The following is a 17332-nucleotide window of genomic DNA, read 5'->3' as shown; positions in this document are numbered from 1 at the left end:
CAGACACCGCACACACGGAGCGGCACCAACGAAGTGTGCTTGGCAGACGACCTCCATGTGGACTTCCTCCATGCGGCACTAGGAGCCTTTCAGCGCGGTCGGGGAGTGGTGAGATTGCACGGTGTATATTGTCCATTGGACACCCACCACATCTAGCCGGCTTCCTAGCGTCATAAGGCACGCACTCCACTCCTACTGGAACTCGCTTACAGACCGGGTCCATACAGCCAGATCAGTCACGGGGCTACCATTCAGAATACTGGTGCTTTTTTCACTTTTTCTCCTCACAATCCTGTTTTTAATTATTCATTATTTATTAAAGCGGGGCTCCACCCTGAAGTGGAACTTCCACTCATCGGAACCCTCCCCCCCCCCCCCTCCGGCGCCACAATTGGCACCTTTCGGGGGGGGGGGTGCAGATACCTGTACAGTACAGGTATTTGCACCCACTTCCGGCATAAATATCCGCAGAATCTGCGGATATTTACGCCACTTCCTGCGGGTCCCCCCACTGTCCGCTGGGAAAACACACGGATCCCAGGGACAGCGGGGACCATCCTTATTGCGCAGCGTGATTTTTGCGCATGCGCAGTAGGGAACCCGGGAAGTGAAGCCGCAAGGCTCCACTTCCTGATTCCCATAGCCAAGATGGCGGCGGCAGCACCCGAGAGACGATCGAGAGATCGGAACCCTGCCCCCCTCCGGTGCCACAATTGGCACCTTTCGGGGGGGGGGGTGCAGATACCTGTACAGTACAGGTATTTGGACCCACTTCCGGCATAAATATCCGCAGAATCTGCGGATATTTACGCCACTTCCTGCGGGTCCCCCCGCTGTCCGCTGGGAAAACACACGGATCCCAGGGACAGCGGGGACCATCCTTATTGCGCAGCGCGATTTGCGCATGCGCAGTAGGGAACCCGGGAAGTGAAGCCCCAAGGCTCCACTTCCTGATTCCCATATAGGGTTGCCACCTGTCCAGGATTCACCCGGACAGTTCGGGTTTTGAATCCTGTGTCCGTGTTTCAGTCCACCTGAAACCCAGACACATTATTCAGACTAGGCTGTGGCTCCCCAAGTAACCCAGATAGTCATACACAAATCTGTTGCCGCTGTGGGCAGCTGTTTGAGGTCAGGTTCGGCATCACTGAAGGGTGGGTTGATGATGTCAGCAAGAGCAATTTGGCCGCACCCACTGGTGCGATCTGTGCGCTACATTACTACTCTCCTTGGGGCACCCAAATATATCCCAGGTCTTTTATAATCCTATAGTGTTTACTGAAAAAATAAACAAAATATTGCCCTGTGCCGCAAAAGTGTTCGGGTTTGGCTTGAAGAAAAGGTGGCAACCCTATTTCCATACCCAAGATGGCGGCGGCAGCACCCGAGAGACGATCGAGAGATCGTAACCCTGCCCCCCTCCGGCGCCACAATTGCCACCTTTCAGGGGGGAGGGGGGGTGGTGCAGATATCTGTACAGTACAGGTATTTGCACCCACTTCCGGCATAAATATCCGCAGAATCTGCGGATATTTACGCCACTTCCTGCGGGTCCCCCCGCTGTCCGCTGGGAAAACACACGGATCCCAGGGACAGCGGGGACCATCCTTATTGCGCAGCGTGATTTTTGCGCATGCGCAGTAGGGAACCCGGGAAGTGAAGCCGCAAGGCTCCACTCCCTGATTCCCACACCCAAGATGGCGGCGGTGTTACCGGCCTCAAAATGTGAATTAAGAGAGCCGATGATTGTAGACGCAATGAGATAAGGTGATCAGCTTGGCGTGGACTGCAAAAGAATCACACAAACAGCATGAGATATGACCACTGACTTTATGGCTGGAAGTAGTTTTATTTTTACATAACAATACATCTTTTACATTTTTATAGTCACATGTTTATAACCATTTACAATATATAATACCGATTTTAACTACAGTATTTTAAAGCGTAGTTACAACAATGAACATTACTATATTTTAATAACATATATATCCCTGTTATTCAGTGTTATAGATAATTATCTTTATCTCTCTGGTACAGTTTAACCACTTGAGATCCGCGCTATAGCCAAATGACGGCTACAGCGCGGATCTCCTTTTCCGGGACGACATCAATAGACGTAGTCCCGTGCACGAGCGCCCTGCGTGCCCCCTGAGGGGCGCGCGCGGCGCGCTCTGTGATCGGCGAGTCTACGAGACTCGCCTGATCACCGATCCGTGCAAGGGGTCGATCCCGACCCCTTATCACGTGATCAGCTGCCAGCCAATGACAGCTGATCATGTGATAGAACGGAGCCGGTAATCGGCTATTATTCCTATCAGCGCGAGGAGAAAAAAAAAAGCCGATCACCGGCGGCCGTGATCGGGACATCAATCCCGATCATGGCCAGCCCTGCTAGTGCCCACCTGCCCCCTGCCAGTGCCCACCTGCCCCCTGCCAGTGCCACATTAAAAAAAGTAAGTGCCCCCCGTCAGTGCCACCCAGCAGTGCCCACAGTGCCACCCAGCAGTGCTACCCAGCAGTGCCCACAGTGCCACCCAGCAGTGCCCACAATCTGCCTCAACAAAGGTGCTGCACCCCAGTGCCACATATCCGTGCCCATCAGTGTCATCTACCAGTGCCCAGCAGTGCCGCCCATCAGTGCCCAGCAGTGCCATCTATCAGAGCCACCTATCAGTGCCCATAAGTCCCATCTATCAGTGGTACCTATCAGTGCCCATCCGTGCCACCCATCTGTGCCACCCATCCATGCCACCTTATCTGTGCCCATCTTTTCCCATCAGTGCCGCCTTATCTGTGCCCATCGGTGCCGCCTTATCTGTGCCTATTAGTGCCGCCTTAACTATGCCTATCAGTGCCCACCAGTGCAGCCTATCAGTGCCCACCAATGCAGCCTATCAGTGCCCACCAATGCAGCCCATCAGTGCCCACCAGTGCAGCCTATCAGTGCCGCCTCATCAGCACACTTCAATGAAGGAGAAAAATGGCCCGTTTGCAAAATTTTATAACAAACTATTAAACATGATTTCTTTTTTTTTTTTGTTTAGCAAAAAATAAAACTCCGAGCTGCAATTAAATACCACCAAAAGAAAGCTCTATTTGTGGGAAAAAAATGATAAAAATTTCATTTGGGTACAGTGTTGTATGCCCGCGCAATTGTCATTCAAAGTGCATCAGCGCTGAAAGCTGAAAATTGGTCTGGGACTGAGGGGGGTTTAAGTGCCCAGTAAGCAAGTGGTTAACCACTTAAGGACCGCCGCATTGCCAATGTACGTCATTGCAATGGCACCGACAGACACAAGCACGTACATGTACGTGCTTGGCTTCCAGCGGGTGGGGGGTCCGATCGGACCCCCTCAAGCTGGATGCGGCGGTCCGGTTCGCTTCAGGAGCGATCCGGGATGAGGGGATGGCCGTTGGTTTCTGGCCACCCCCTCTGGATCGCTCCTGGCCAATGAGAAGCTTCCTCCCACTGTGTAAACACAGGAAGGAGGAAGTGATGTCACACTCCTCGTGTCGGTCTTTTTGACCGGACGGCGCGGAGTGAAGACATCCAAGTAAGTGCACCAACAGTCCACTGACACATTGGCACACTTTTCACCCCAGTCACCCCCCGATCACCCCCCCCCCCCCGATCGGCCCCTGCCCAACCCCCCCCCCCCCCCCGTCACAGTGTCACTAATTGCAGTGATCATTTATTTATTGATCACTGCATTTAGTGTCAGTTGTGACTGTAAAAAGTGTCAGGGCAGCTAGTGTTAGGCCCCTTTAGGTCCAGGGTAGCCCCCTACCCCCCCCAATAAAGGTTTAACCCCTTGATTGCCCTCCCAGTTAACCCTTTCACCCCCTTTTACCAGTGTCACTAAGCGATCGTTTTTCTGATCGCTGCATTAGCGTCACTGGTCCCGCTAGGAAGCTAGTTTTTTTTTTTTAGGTTCAACGCCAGGTTTTTATAGCGTTAGGTACCCCAATATATAACCTAATAAAGGTTTTAACCCCTTGATTGCCCCTAGAGTTAACCCTTTCACCAGCTATCGCTGTATAAGTGTCACTGGTGACGCTGGTTAGCCAGTTAGTTATTTAGTTATTTAGGTTCCCCGTCAGGTTTTTATATAGCGTCAGGTACCCCCATATAAATACCCAATAAAGGTTTTAACCCCCTGATTGCCCTTAGTTAACCCTTTCACCAGTGATCACCGTATAAGTGTTACGGGTGACGCTGGTTAGGTAGTTCGCTTTTTATAGCATCAGGGCACCCGCCATTTATTACCTAATAAAGGTTTAACCCCCTGATCACCCGGCGGGTGATATCAATTAGGTTTTAGGGTCAGGGTCTGCGTCGCCCCAGGCAGTGCTAGGTTAGTGGCAGTACCGCTAACACCCACGTGCAAAGCATACACCTCCCTTAGTGGTATAGAATCTGAACAGATCAATATCTGATCTGATCAGATCTATACTAGCGTGCCCAGCAGTTTAGGGTTCTAAAAAAACGCATTGTTAGCAGGAGCAATCCAGATACCTGCTAGCACCTGCGTTTTGCCCCTCCGCCCAGCCCATCCCACCCAAGTGCAGTATCGATCGATCACTGTCACTTACAAAACACAACACACATAACTGCAGCATTCGCAGAGTCAGGCCTGATCCCTGCGATCGCTAACAGTTTTTTTTGTAGCGCTTTGAAACAGTCGCTGACAGCCTAGGTGCTTTTTTACCTGTGAGTCTCACTAGTGTACCTCTAAATTTAGAGCCCAAAATGGCAAAGCGAAGGTACACTAGTGAAGAGGCCTACACGTTTCTGAGCATGACAGATAGTGAAGAGGAAGACACTGATCTGTCAGATTCAGGCTCAGAATACGAACCTGTAGAGGACAGCGGCTCCATGACAGATAGCTCTGACGAAGAAGATGAGGTCCCTGCTAACGTCAGGCGTACCCGACCCCGATCTTCTGATGTTGTTGAGGTGCAGGAACCGCAAGTCCCTCGTATGGAGCATAGAGCCAATACTAGCGCCGCTCATCCTTTTGGTGAACTGGCAAGCACCAGCGGCCTAGTACACCCTGGACGTACATCCAGCACTGCAGCATCACGTGGTGACGTAGCGAGTCCCATAAGTGCAGTTCAAGCTGGCGAGGTGGCAAGCACAAGTAGTGTCCCGCTGCCACCAAGAAGAAGACGAAGGCAGGCCCGTCGTTCCCATAGTGCCCTTCCTGCAGAATTCGCCAATCCTGATTGGGTGCCCACCACTTCTGCAGCACCAGTACTTCCCCCATTCACTGCCCAACCTGGTATTCAGGTGGATACAGATGATTTTACGCCACTTGATTTTTATTCTCTGTATTTCACGGAAGATCTCTATAGATCTATTGTGGACCAAACCAATTTATATGCTGGTCAACACATCGCCGCTAATCCCCATTTGCCTTCCCTTGCCAGAGATTGGAAACCAGTTACAGTTTCCGAATTTAAGACCTTTCTGGGCCTTTCCCTCAACATGGGCACACATAAATTCATGACGTTGCGGGCTTATTGGTCCACGCATCCGACTGACCATATGCCCGTGTTCTCTAACTCCATGTCCAGGAAACGATACGAGCAGATCTTGCGGTTCATGCACTTCAGTGACAATGAACTTTGTCGTCCACGTGGAGACCCTGAATACGATCGGCTCTACAAAATTCGGCCCCTCATAAACCATTTCAACCAACGTTTTGCAGACTTGTTTACTCCCCAAAAAGTTGTCTGCGTTGATGAGTCCCTGATTAAGTTTCATGGTCGCTTGTCATTCAAACAGTACATTCCCAACAAGCGTACCAGATACGGGGTCAAGCTCTATAAGTGCTGTGACAGGGCCACAGGCTATGCATGGAGCTTTATGGTTTATGAGGGTAAAGATAGTTACGTAGAGCCGGAGAACTGCCCTGACTACATAGGAAGAGCTGGCAAGATAGTGTGGAACTTGGTGTCACCCTAATTCGGAAAGGGGTACCACTTGTACGTGGACAATTATTACACCAGCCTGCCACTGTTTAGTCACTTGTTTGATAATCAGATTGGAGCATGTGGCACCGTGCGACCTAATCGCCGGGGCTTTCCCCAGCGGCTTGTAGATTCCCGTCTTAGGCTGGGGGAGAGAGCCTGCTATCGGTGTAATAATTTGCTCGCTATGAAGTGGAGGGATAATAAGAATGTTTTCTTTCTTACCTCCCTTCATGCAGACACGACGGTCCAAATTTCTACGGCGACTGGTATTGTGGAGAAACCCCTCTGTGTCCACAAATATAACAAAAATATGGGAGGGGTGGACCTCAATGACCAGTTGTTGGCGCCATATCTAGTTTCCTGTAAGGCCAGACGCTGGTACAAAAAAGTGTCTGCTTACTTATTTCAATTGGCTTTGCTGAATGCTTTTGTGCTATACAAAACTTCAGGCGGGACTTTAACCTTTCTTTTCTTTCAAAGAGAGGTTGTCACAGAGCTTCTGTATCCAGAGGGTTCTGCACCTCACCATTCCCAACCAAATGCAGTAAGCCGGCTGCATGAGAGGCATTATTCTTATGCCATCCCGAGTACCCCTACCCAACGAGCCCCCCAAAAAAGATGTCGTGTCTGTACCAAGCGCGGATTTAGGCGTGACACCCGTTGTTATTGTCCACGCTGTCCTGGCAATCCTGGTCTTTGCCTTGGTGAGTGTTTTGAACACTACCACACACTAGTGAAGTATTAGCGTAGGGTACAGCCTTTCACAGGCTAGGCACACTAACACAGGGTCTCCCAAGATGCCATCGCATTTTGAGAGACCCGAAATGTTACAGTTGTTACAGTTTACAGTTCAAAAAAAAGTGTATAAAAGAAAAAAAAATAAGTAACATAAAAAAACCAAAAAAAATATAAAATATAAAAACCAAAAATAGTTGTCGTTTTATTGTTCTCTCTCTCTCTCTCTCTCTCTCTCTCTCTCTCTCTTCTCTCTAATTTTTTATACTTTACTGTTTACTGTGTTTTATTGTTAACCATTTTTCTTGTTTTCAGGTACGCCATTCAGCTGCAGCGCAGATTTATTTATCTTGACAGCAACAGCGTTTGCTCCCACGATACATAAAGCCGCGACTCCAGTGCTGTAGGAGGTGATTTCACCACCACAGTTAAAAAAGAGCATATATGCCGAAGCATGGGGGCATAAGGGGTGGAGGAGCGATTTTGCTCCTAATACTGCGTACATACGGTCAAAATTCCGACGAAGGGCTTGCCCGTGGAAAAGTTTGAACGTATGTACATGGCATAACTTTTTTGCGGGAGGATGCCCCCATGCTTCGGCATATATATATTTTAGGCACAGGTTGTGTTAAAAAATGTTTTATTTTTTACTGTTTTTTTTTACATTTGCTTTGCAGGTATGGTATGGTAAGGTTTTACTGTTATACTGTAATGTTACTTTGTTTTAACGTTAACCATAATTTGCTTAGCAGGTACGCCATTCAGCTGCAGCGCGGATTTATTTATCTTGACAGCAACAGCGTTTGCTCCCACGATACATAAAGCCGCGACTCCAGTGCTGTAGGAGGTGATTTCACCACCACAGTTAAAAAAGAGCATATATGCCGAAGCATGGGGGCATAAGGGGTGGAGGAGCGATTTTGCTCCTAATACTGCGTACATACGGTCAAAATTCCGACGAAGGGCTTGCCCGTGGAAAAGTTTGAACGTATGTACATGGCATAACTTTTTTGCGGGAGGATGCCCCCATGCTTCGGCATATATATATTTTAGGCACAGGTTGTGTTAAAAAATGTTTTATTTTTTACTGTTTTTTTTTACATTTGCTTTGCAGGTATGGTATGGTAAGGTTTTACTGTTATACTGTAATGTTACTTTGTTTTAACGTTAACCATAATTTGCTTAGCAGGTACGCCATTCAGCTGCAGCGCGGATTTATTTATCTTGACAGCAACAGCGTTTGCTCCCACGATACATAAAGCCGTGACTCCAGTGCTGTAGGAGGTGATTTCACCACCACAGTTAAAAAAGAGCATATATGCCGAAGCATGGGGGCATAAGGGGTGGAGGAGCGATTTTGCTCCTAATGCCGCGTACATACGGTTAAAATTCCGACGGAGGGCTTGCCCGTGGAAAAATTTGAACATATGTACGCGGCATAACTTTTTTTGCGGGAGAATGCCCCCATGCTTCGGCATATATAAATGGTGCATGTATGTCCATCATTAGAAGTGGGTGGATGAAGGGGGGTATTCTAATGGTGGGCATACCCACCGATCAATCTCTTTTTTTTCGTTCAGCCAACATGACTCTCAGCAAATAGCTTGGGGTGTCTACTTTCCAAAATGTGGTAATTTGGGGTGGTTTTGTGCTAGTTTGGCATTTTATGGCCTTCGAAACTGTAATAGGTAGCGAGGAGTGAAATCAAAAATTTGCGCCCTAAGGCCGCGTACACACGGGCGGACTGTTCGCCCAACTTTGTTCATCAAACAATCCGACAAACAGTCCGCTCAAAATTTGCATGAACGGACTTGACCACACACGATGAACGAACAGTCCGCTGAAAGCGTGCGCGATGACGTGAACGGCACGTACGACGGGACGAAAAATTTGACGTCCAATACACTGCAATGCAACCTTCGCCGTGTAAATCCTTTCTGAGCATGCGCGAAACTTAGTTTGTCGAACAAGCCTACACACGAGCGGACTGTCCGCTGAAACCAAGTTTCAGCGGACTGTCTTACGGGAATTCCGAAAAACTTTGTTCGTCAGACTGTCCGCTGAAGCCCACACACGAGCGGACTGTCCGCTGAAACACTGTTCAGCGGACAAAGTTGGGCGAACAGTCCGCCCGTGTGTACGCGGCCTTAGAAATCCAGAAGGTGGCGATTGGTTTTTGGGGCCCCGTACGCAGCTAGGCTCCCTGAAAGTCCCACACATGTGGTATCCCCGTACTCAGGAGAAGCAGCAAAATGTATTTTGGGGTGCAATTCCACATATAACCATGGCATGTGTGAGCAATATATTATTTAGTGACAACTTTTTGTAAAAAAAAAAAATATTTTTATTTTTTGTCATTATTCAATCCCTTGGGACAAAAAAAAAAATATTCAATGGTCTCAACATGGCCCTCAGCAAATAGCTTGGGGTGTCTACTTTCCAAAATGGGGTCATTTGGGGGGGTTTTGTGCTATTTTGGCATTTTATGGCCTTCGAAACTGTGATAGGTAGCGAGGAGTGAAATCTAAAATTTTCACCCTTAGAAATCCTGAAGGCAGTGATTGGTTTTCGGGGCCCCCGCATGCAGCTAGCCTCCCAAAAAGTCCCACACATGTGGTATCCCCGTACTCAGGAGAAGCAGCAAAATGTATTTTGGGGTGCAATTCCACATATAACCATGGCATGTGTGAGCAATATATAATTTAGTGACAACTTTTTGTAAAAAAAAAAATTATTTTTATTTTTTGTCATTATTCAATCCCTTAGGACAAAAAAAATAAATATTCAATGGTCTCAACATGGCCCTCAGCAAATAGCTTGGGGTGTCTACTTTCCAAAATGGGGTAATTTGGGGGGGTTTTGTGCTATTTTGGCATTTTATGGCCTTCGAAACTGTGATAGGTAGCGAGGAGTTAAATCTAAAATTTTCACCCTTAGAAATCCTGAAGGCGGTGATTGGTTTTCGGGGCCCCGTACCCAGCTAGGCTCCCAAAAAGTCCCACACATGTGGTATCCCCGTACTCAGGAGTAGGGATGAGCCGAACACCCCCCGGTTCGGTTCGCACCAGAACTTGCGAACGACCCCCGCGTTCGGTACGAACGTTAGAACCCCATTGAAGTCTATGGGACTCGAACGTTCGAATTGGAAAGTGCTAATTTTAAAGGCTAATATGCAAGATAGTGTCCTAAAAAGGGTTTGGCGACCTGCCTCCTGCCTCAGGGGACATGGGTCACTGCAAAAAAAAGTTTTAAAAACTACCGTTTTGGCGGGAGCACTGATTTTAATGACGATTAAAGTGAAAAAAAAAAGTGAAATATTCCTTTAAATATGGTGCCTGGGGGGTGTCTGTAGTATGCCTGTGAAGTGCCACGTGTTTCCCGTGTTTAGAACAGTCCCTGCACAAAATGACATTAAACGGAAATAACACCATTTAAAACTGCTTGCGGTTTTAATGTTATATCTGGTTCCTGCAATATGGTTGAAAATCATTGAGAAAAATGGCATGGGTAGCCCTCCCTGCCCATTACCAGCCTATTTGGGTCTTGTACGCATATTAAGGGGAACCCCGTACCCATATTAAAAAAAGGAAATGCGTGTGGCCCCCAGGCCCTATATACTCAGAACAGCAGTATACAGGCGGTGCAAACAAGACAGGGACTGTGTAGGTTTGTTGTGTTAAGTTGAATCTGTTTGTCATTTTCAACCGGTACATTTTTAAAGTGTAGCTCCAGTCAAAAAAACTATCTTTAAGCTTTTTGGAAAACATAGGGAAGGGTTATCACCCCTGTATAATTTGTTTTGTCGTCCATCTTTTTTCATCTCACTTGCTGTTGTCTCCTTCCGTTTGCAAGTAGGAGATGTTTGTAAGTTGGATGTTTGAAAGTAGGGGCCTGCCCTATATTATAGCGGTATGTACTGGGTACAGAGCACGCAGACAGCACGCACTATCTCCTAACACTACTGACTGCAAGCTCTATTATTAACCACTTGTTAGCCCAATGTTTGCATAAAGTGAAAGATGAAGTTATGCTGAGTAAATAGATATCAAACATGTCACTCTTCAAAATTGCACATGCCCGTGGAATGGCGCCAAACGTCGCTACTTAAAAAATCCCCATAGGCGACGCTTTAAATTTTTTTTTTACTGGTTACATGTTTTGAGTTGCAGAGGAGGTCTAGGACTAGAATTATTGCTCTCGCTCTGACATTCTCGGCGATACCTCACATGTGTGGCACATGCGAGCACATGGGGACATGGGCGCTTTAATTTTTCTTTTATTTTTTTATTGTTCATTTTACTTTATTTATGTTAGTTTGACATTTTTTTCCCCAAAAATATATTTTTGATCACTTTTATTCCTATTACAAGAAATGTAAACATCCCTTGTAATAGGAATATGGGGTGACAGGTCCTCTTTACAGTGAAATCTGGGGGGTCAATATGACCCCACATCTCACCTCTAGGCTGGGAAGCCTGAAATAAAAAATAAAAAAAAGATTCTGGCTTTGATCGTACTGGCGAGTTGGTAGAAGCACCGGAGGGCGGTGAGGGGCGTCTATGGCTGGGTATTTCAGGGTATCACCGAGTATGGCTGGGTATCTCTGAGTATGGCTGGGTATGGCAATTTATGGCAGGGTATTACAGAGTATTGGCGGGGTACTGCAGAGTAATAGCAGGGTACTGCAGAGTATTGGGGGGTACTACAGAGTAATGGCAGGGTACTGCAGAGTATTGTGGGTACTGCAGAGTAATGGCGGGTACTGCAGAGTAATGGCGGGTACTGCAGAGTAATGGGGGTTACTGCAGAGTAATGGGGGTTACTGCAGAGTAATGGGGGGTACTGCAGAGTAATGGCAGGGTACTGCAGAGTAATGGCAGGGTACTGCACTGCAGAGTAATGGCAGGGTACTGCACTGCAGAGTAATGGCGGGGTACTGCAGAGTAATGGCGGGGTACTGCAGAGTAATGGCAGGGTACTGCAGAGTATGCACTGGTATTGCAGAGTATTGGCAGGGAATTGAGGGGTTAAATTCGGTGAGCAGCGATGTGGGCACTGCAGATGCAGCCCACATCGCTGCTGACACCGATCTCTTTCCCCTCCGCTGTACCGATCGGTACAGAAAGGGGAGGGAGGAACAGGCGTCATAACATGACGCCGGTTTGTTTCCAAGTGATCACTCCGTCATTTGACGGAGCAATCACGTGGTAAACGGCCGCTATGAGCGGCCGTTTACCGTGATACGCCGGGTCCTGTGGACCCGGCGGTCACGGATGCTCTCGAGTGCGCACACCTCGGGGCACGCGAGAGCAGAATTCTGGGAGGCCGTTAATCAACGGCCTCTCTGAGTTAAACAACCGCCCTGAAGCCGTTAATCGGCAATGGGCAGTTGTTAAGTGGTTAAAGCTAGATCACTAGCTATATAGGTGTCAGGAACTTACCAGCAATAGACAGGCACAACTGCGTTCACACAGGCGTCGACGCGTGTTCCCTGCGCGTTCGCGTACGCGTTCGCGTGCGCGTTCGTTTACACGCTAATATGTATCGTCGTGTGTGCCGTTCGTGCGCGCGCTCGTTCGCGTGGTCGTGAGTGGCGTTCGTGCGCTACTTCCCGCCACTGAACGTTTAAAGGTTCCTCAAGCGCGCTGGTGCGGCGCTGTTTAGTCTCAGCTCCTGAGTGCCTGAATACCTGATTCTGAACCTGATTACCTGCTACCGTTACCGACCCGGCCTGTTTGACTTCTCTGCCTTCTCCGAACCCGACCCGGCTTGCCTGACCTCGCTACCTCTCCTGCCTACGATTCCGTTGCCGACCTCTGCCAGTTTTACCGACACTTCTTGCCTCCTGTTGCCACCTGCCTACTTACCTTGACCCGGACCGTCTGACTCTGCTCCAGCCTTCTGCCTGTTCAGTGGTCGGCTCCCGAAGCTACTGTCTGCATTCCTCAGCCTTCCAGCAAACCTCCAGTCGCTCAGCCTTTCCAGAGGATCCTCTGCTCTACCATCAGCTCCAGCGGTCCTATCCAGCAGGCACTCCTACCCACTGTGCTCTCGAGACCGCTGTCTCCATTCCAGCGGCTCCTGAACCAGCGTTGTAAGAGAGGTCTCCTCCTACAAGTCGGGCTTCCACACCTGGACCCTAACAATAGGTGAGGTGAATATAGTGGTGTATACTGCAGTCAGGGCACAGACAACAACCACTACACAGCAGCAAGATAGGAAATTAGCCAAAAAACGATTGGTGTGTACTGTGTTGAAGGTACACAGAACACCCACTGCTTCAGATGCTAAGTAACACACTACAGGAGGCCGCCTTAAAGGCGGCCTTATATAGTGTGGGGCGTGCACTACACAGCCTGAGCTATGATTGGCCACAGGCAGGATGCCTGTGGCCAATCATGGCTCTCCTCGCTGCCGGCGCTGCGATTGGCCAAGCATGCGGGGTCACAGTGCATGCTTGGCCGATCATCGGGCAGCAATGCACTGCGCCAACGCAGTGCATTGTGGTCCGCGCGCGCGTCACTCGAATTTTGACGCGAACGGCCAAAACGTTCGGAATTCGCCGAACGCACGAACAGCCAATGTTCGAGTCGAACGTACGTTCGACTCGAACACGAAGCTCATCCCTACTCAGGAGAAGCAGCAGAATTTATTTTTGGGTGCAATTCCACATATAACCATGGCATGTGTGAGCAATATATAATTTAGTGACAACTTTTTGTAAAAAAAAAAAATTATTTTTATTTTTTGTCATTATTCAATCCCTTGGGACAAAAAAAAAAATATTCAATGGTCTCAACATGGCCCTCAGCAAATAGCTTGGGGTGTCTACTTTCCAAAATGGGGTCATTTGGGGGGGTTTTGTGCCATCTTGGCATTTTATGGCCTTCAAAACTGTGATAGGTAGTGAGGAGTAAAATAAAAAATGTATGCCCTTAGAAATCCTGAAGGCGGTGCTTGGATTTTGGGGTCCCGTACGCGGCTAGGCTCCCAAAAAGTCCCACACATGTGGTATCCCTGTACTCAGGAGAAGCAGCAGAATGTATTTTGGGGTGTAATTTCACATATGCCCATAGCATGTGTGAGCAATATATCATTTAGTGACAACTTTGAGCAAAAAAAAAAAATTTGTACTATTCCCGCAACTTGTGGCAAAATATAAAATATTCCATGGACTCAACATGCCTCTCAGTAAATAGCTTGGGGTGTCTAATTTCCAAAATGGGGTAATTTGGGGGTGTTTTGTGCTATTTTGGCATTTTATGGCCTTCGAAACTGTGATAGGTAGCGAGGAGTGAAATCAAAAATTTTCACCCTTAGAAATCCTGAAGGCGGTGATTGGTTTTCGGGGCCCCGTACGCAGCTAGGCTCCCTGAAAGTCCCACACATGTGGTATCCCCGTAATCTGGAGAAGCAGCAAAATGTATTTTGGGGTGTAATTCCACATATAACCATGGCATGTGTGAGCAATATATCATTTAGTGACAACTTTTTGTAAAAAAAAAATTCAATGGTCTCAACATGGCCCTCAGTAAATAGCTTGGGGTGTCTACTTTCCAAAATGGGGTCATTTGGGGGGTTTTGTGCCATCTTGGCATTTTATGGCCTTCAAAACTGTGATAGGTAGTGAGGAGTAAAATAAAAAATTTATGCCCTTAGAAATCCTGAAGGCGGTGCTTGGATTTCGGGGTCCCGTACGCGGCTAGGCTCCCAAAAAGTCCCACACATGTGTTATCCTTGTACTTAGGAGAAGCAGCAGAATGTATTTTGGGGTGTAATTTCACATATGCCCATAGCATGTGTGAGCAATATATCATTTAGTGACAACTTTGTGAAAAAAAAAAGTTTGTAATATTCCCGCAACTTGTGGCAAAATATAAAATATTCTATGGACTCAACATGCCTCTCAGTAAATAGCTTGGGGTGTCTACTTTCCAAAATGGGGTCATTTCGGGGGGTTTTGTGCTATTTTGGCATTTTATGGCCTTCAAAACTGTGATAGGTAGTGAGGAGTGAAATCAAAAATTTGCACCCTTAGAAATCCTGAAGGCTGTGATTGGTTTTCGGGGTGCGTGTGCAGCTAGACTCCCAAAAAGTCCCACACATGTGGTATCCCCGTACTCAGAAGAAGCAGCAGAATATATTTTGGGGTGCAATTCCACATATAACTATGGCATGTGTGAGCAATATATAATTTAGTGACAACTTTTTGTAAAAAAAAAAATTTTTTTTATTTTTTGTCATTATTCAATCCCTTGGGACAAAAAAAAAATATTCAATGGTCTCAACATGGCCCTCAGCAAATAGCTTGGGGTGTCTACTTTCCAAAATGGGGTCATTTGGGGGGGTTTTGTGCCATCTTGGCATTTTATGGCCTTCAAAACTGTGATAGGTAGTGAGGAGTAAAATAAAAAATGTATGCCCTTAGAAATCCTGAAGGCGGTGCTTGGATTTTGGGGTCCTGTACGCGGCTAGGCTCCCAAAAAATCCCACACATGTGGTATCCCTGTACTCAGGAGAAGCAGCAGAATGTATTCTGGGGTGTAATTTCACATATGCCTATAGCATGTGTGAGCAATATATCATTTAGTGACAACTTTGAGCAAAAAAAAAATAAATTTGTACTATTCCCGCAACTTGTGGCAAAATATAAAATATTCCATGGACTCAACATGCCTCTCAGTAAATAGCTTGGGGTGTCTACTTTCCAAAATGGGGTCATTTGGGGGGGTTTTGTGCTATTTTGGCATTTTATGGCCTTCGAAACTGTGATAGGTAGCGAGGAGTGAAATAAAAAATTTTCACCCTTAGAAATCCTGAAGGCAGTGATTGGTTTTCGGGGTGCCGTACGCAGCTAGACTCCCAAAAAGTCCCACACATGTGGTATCCCCATACTCGGGAGAAGCAGCAAAATGTATTTTGGGGTGCAATTCCACATATAACTATGGCATGTATGAGCAATATATCATTTAGTGACAACTTTTTTGTAAAAATTTTTTTTTTTTTTGTCATTATTCAATCCCTTAGGACAAAAATAAATAAATATTCAATGGGCTCAACATACCCATCAGCAATTTCCTTGGGGTGTCTACTTTCCAAAATGGGGTAATTTGGGGGGGGGGGGGTTTGTACTGCCCTGCCATTTTAGCACCTCAAGAAATAAGATAGGCAGTCATAAATTAAAAGCTGTGTAAATTCCAGAAAATGTACTCTAGTTTGTAGACGCTATAACTTTTGCGCAAACCAACAGATATACGCTTATTGACATTTCTTTTACTAAAGACATGTGGCTGAATAAATTTTGCCCTCAATGTATGACTAAAATTTAGTTTATTCGATTTTTCTTATAACAAAAAGAAGAAAATATCTTTTTTTTTTCAAAATTTTCGCTCTTTTTCCATTTATATCGCAAAAAATAAAAATCGCAGAGGCAATCAAATACCATCAAAAGAAAGCTCTATTTGTGGGAAGAAAAGGACGAAAATTTCGTTTGGGTGCAATATTGCATGACCGCGCAATTACCAGTTAAAGCAGCGCAGTGCGAAATTGTAAAAAGACCTCTGGTCCTTAAGGCTGTTTATTGGTCCGGGGCTGAAGTGGTTAAGTGTGCAATAATCATACTGGTAATGCATTGCTTTAATACAGATATTATCTTGGTAGTACTCTTTTTTAACCACTAGATGGTGCACATTGCATGTCTGTATGACGCAATGCATAAGCTTTACATACAATCGTTTTTTTTCTATATTAATAACAGAAATCATGTGTTTTATAATCTATGCAATTTTCAATAAATCAGGTTTAAATATACTTATTTAGAACGGATTAGTGCTTATAATAGACATTTGTTCTGACTAATGCAGTATTTTCATGTTCTTATGCCCTTTTCACTTGTTTCTCACACATGCTGTTCTAAACTTCTAATTACAGCAAAACTATAGCATAAAATCTGCTGAGACTTTTTCTGCATCTGCTCAAGATGTTTAGGAATCTTTCTATCACAGGTTAATACAGATTAGGAACAATTTAGAGTACATACCTGCAAAGAATCACACAAACAGCATGAGATATGACCACTGACTTTATGGCTGGAAGTAGTTTAACCCCTTCCCGCCGAGCGTACGCAGATGTGCGTACTCGGCTTCCGGGGGTTATACCGGGATGATGCCCGCACCTGCAGGCATCATCCCGGTACCGTTTTTTTCAGCAGGCGATTGGCTATCCAGGCATAACAACCGATGCGGCTAAAAGCTGCTCGGCTGTTATGCCGGGGGAGCGGGAGGGGACGTCCCCCCCCTCCGGCCGCTGTTACCGGTGCTCCCGCTCGATCGGGAGCACCGATTCACGTTCCGACGCCTCCGGCTGCTGGGGAGGAACTGGAACGAAGCCGTAATCGGCTTCGTTCCAGTCTCCTCATCGTAAACACGGAAGCGACGTCATGACGTCACTTCCCGTTTACTCGGCTGCCAATGGCGCCGGTTTAAAAAAAAATATCCGGTATTCAGAATCGCCGTTTTCGGCGATCTGAATACATTGAAGTGTAAAGGAGGGGTGGGGGGTCTTTTAGACCCCCGATCCCTCCATAAAGAGTACCTGTCACCACCTATTACTGTCACAA

The 17332-nt window shown here is 46.8% G+C and overlaps 2 protein-coding genes across 7 annotated transcripts in view; one reads left to right on the top strand and one right to left on the bottom strand.

Annotated features, from left to right (window-relative positions):
• Nucleotides 1–17332, top strand: part of LOC143955622 (uncharacterized) — a 280961-nt gene that overhangs the window by 94246 nt on the left and 169383 nt on the right. The gene's annotated exons all lie outside the window — the stretch shown is intronic.
• Nucleotides 1–17332, bottom strand: part of LOC143956084 (uncharacterized) — a 39925-nt gene that overhangs the window by 12841 nt on the left and 9752 nt on the right. Inside the window, exon 2 of one of the 6 annotated variants that reach the window (XM_077466209.1) lies at nt 4726–4733. The exons of 3 other annotated variants lie outside the window; for them this stretch is intronic. In XM_077466209.1, the coding sequence (XP_077322335.1) occupies nt 4726–4733 (8 nt within the window). Of the gene's footprint in view, nt 1–4725; nt 4734–12492; nt 12501–12758; nt 12765–17332 lie in introns of all 6 variants that reach the window. 2 more of the 6 variants (XM_077466208.1, XM_077466207.1) reach the window with 2 other exon arrangements.

Source organism: Lithobates pipiens, unplaced genomic scaffold, assembly GCF_037356315.1.
Source record: "Lithobates pipiens isolate NorthernLeopardFrog02 unplaced genomic scaffold, aLitPip1_a1.2 Scaffold_35, whole genome shotgun sequence".
Classification (NCBI taxonomy): domain Eukaryota; kingdom Metazoa; phylum Chordata; class Amphibia; order Anura; family Ranidae; genus Lithobates; species Lithobates pipiens.
This window is presented reverse-complemented; position numbering and strand designations above follow the sequence as displayed.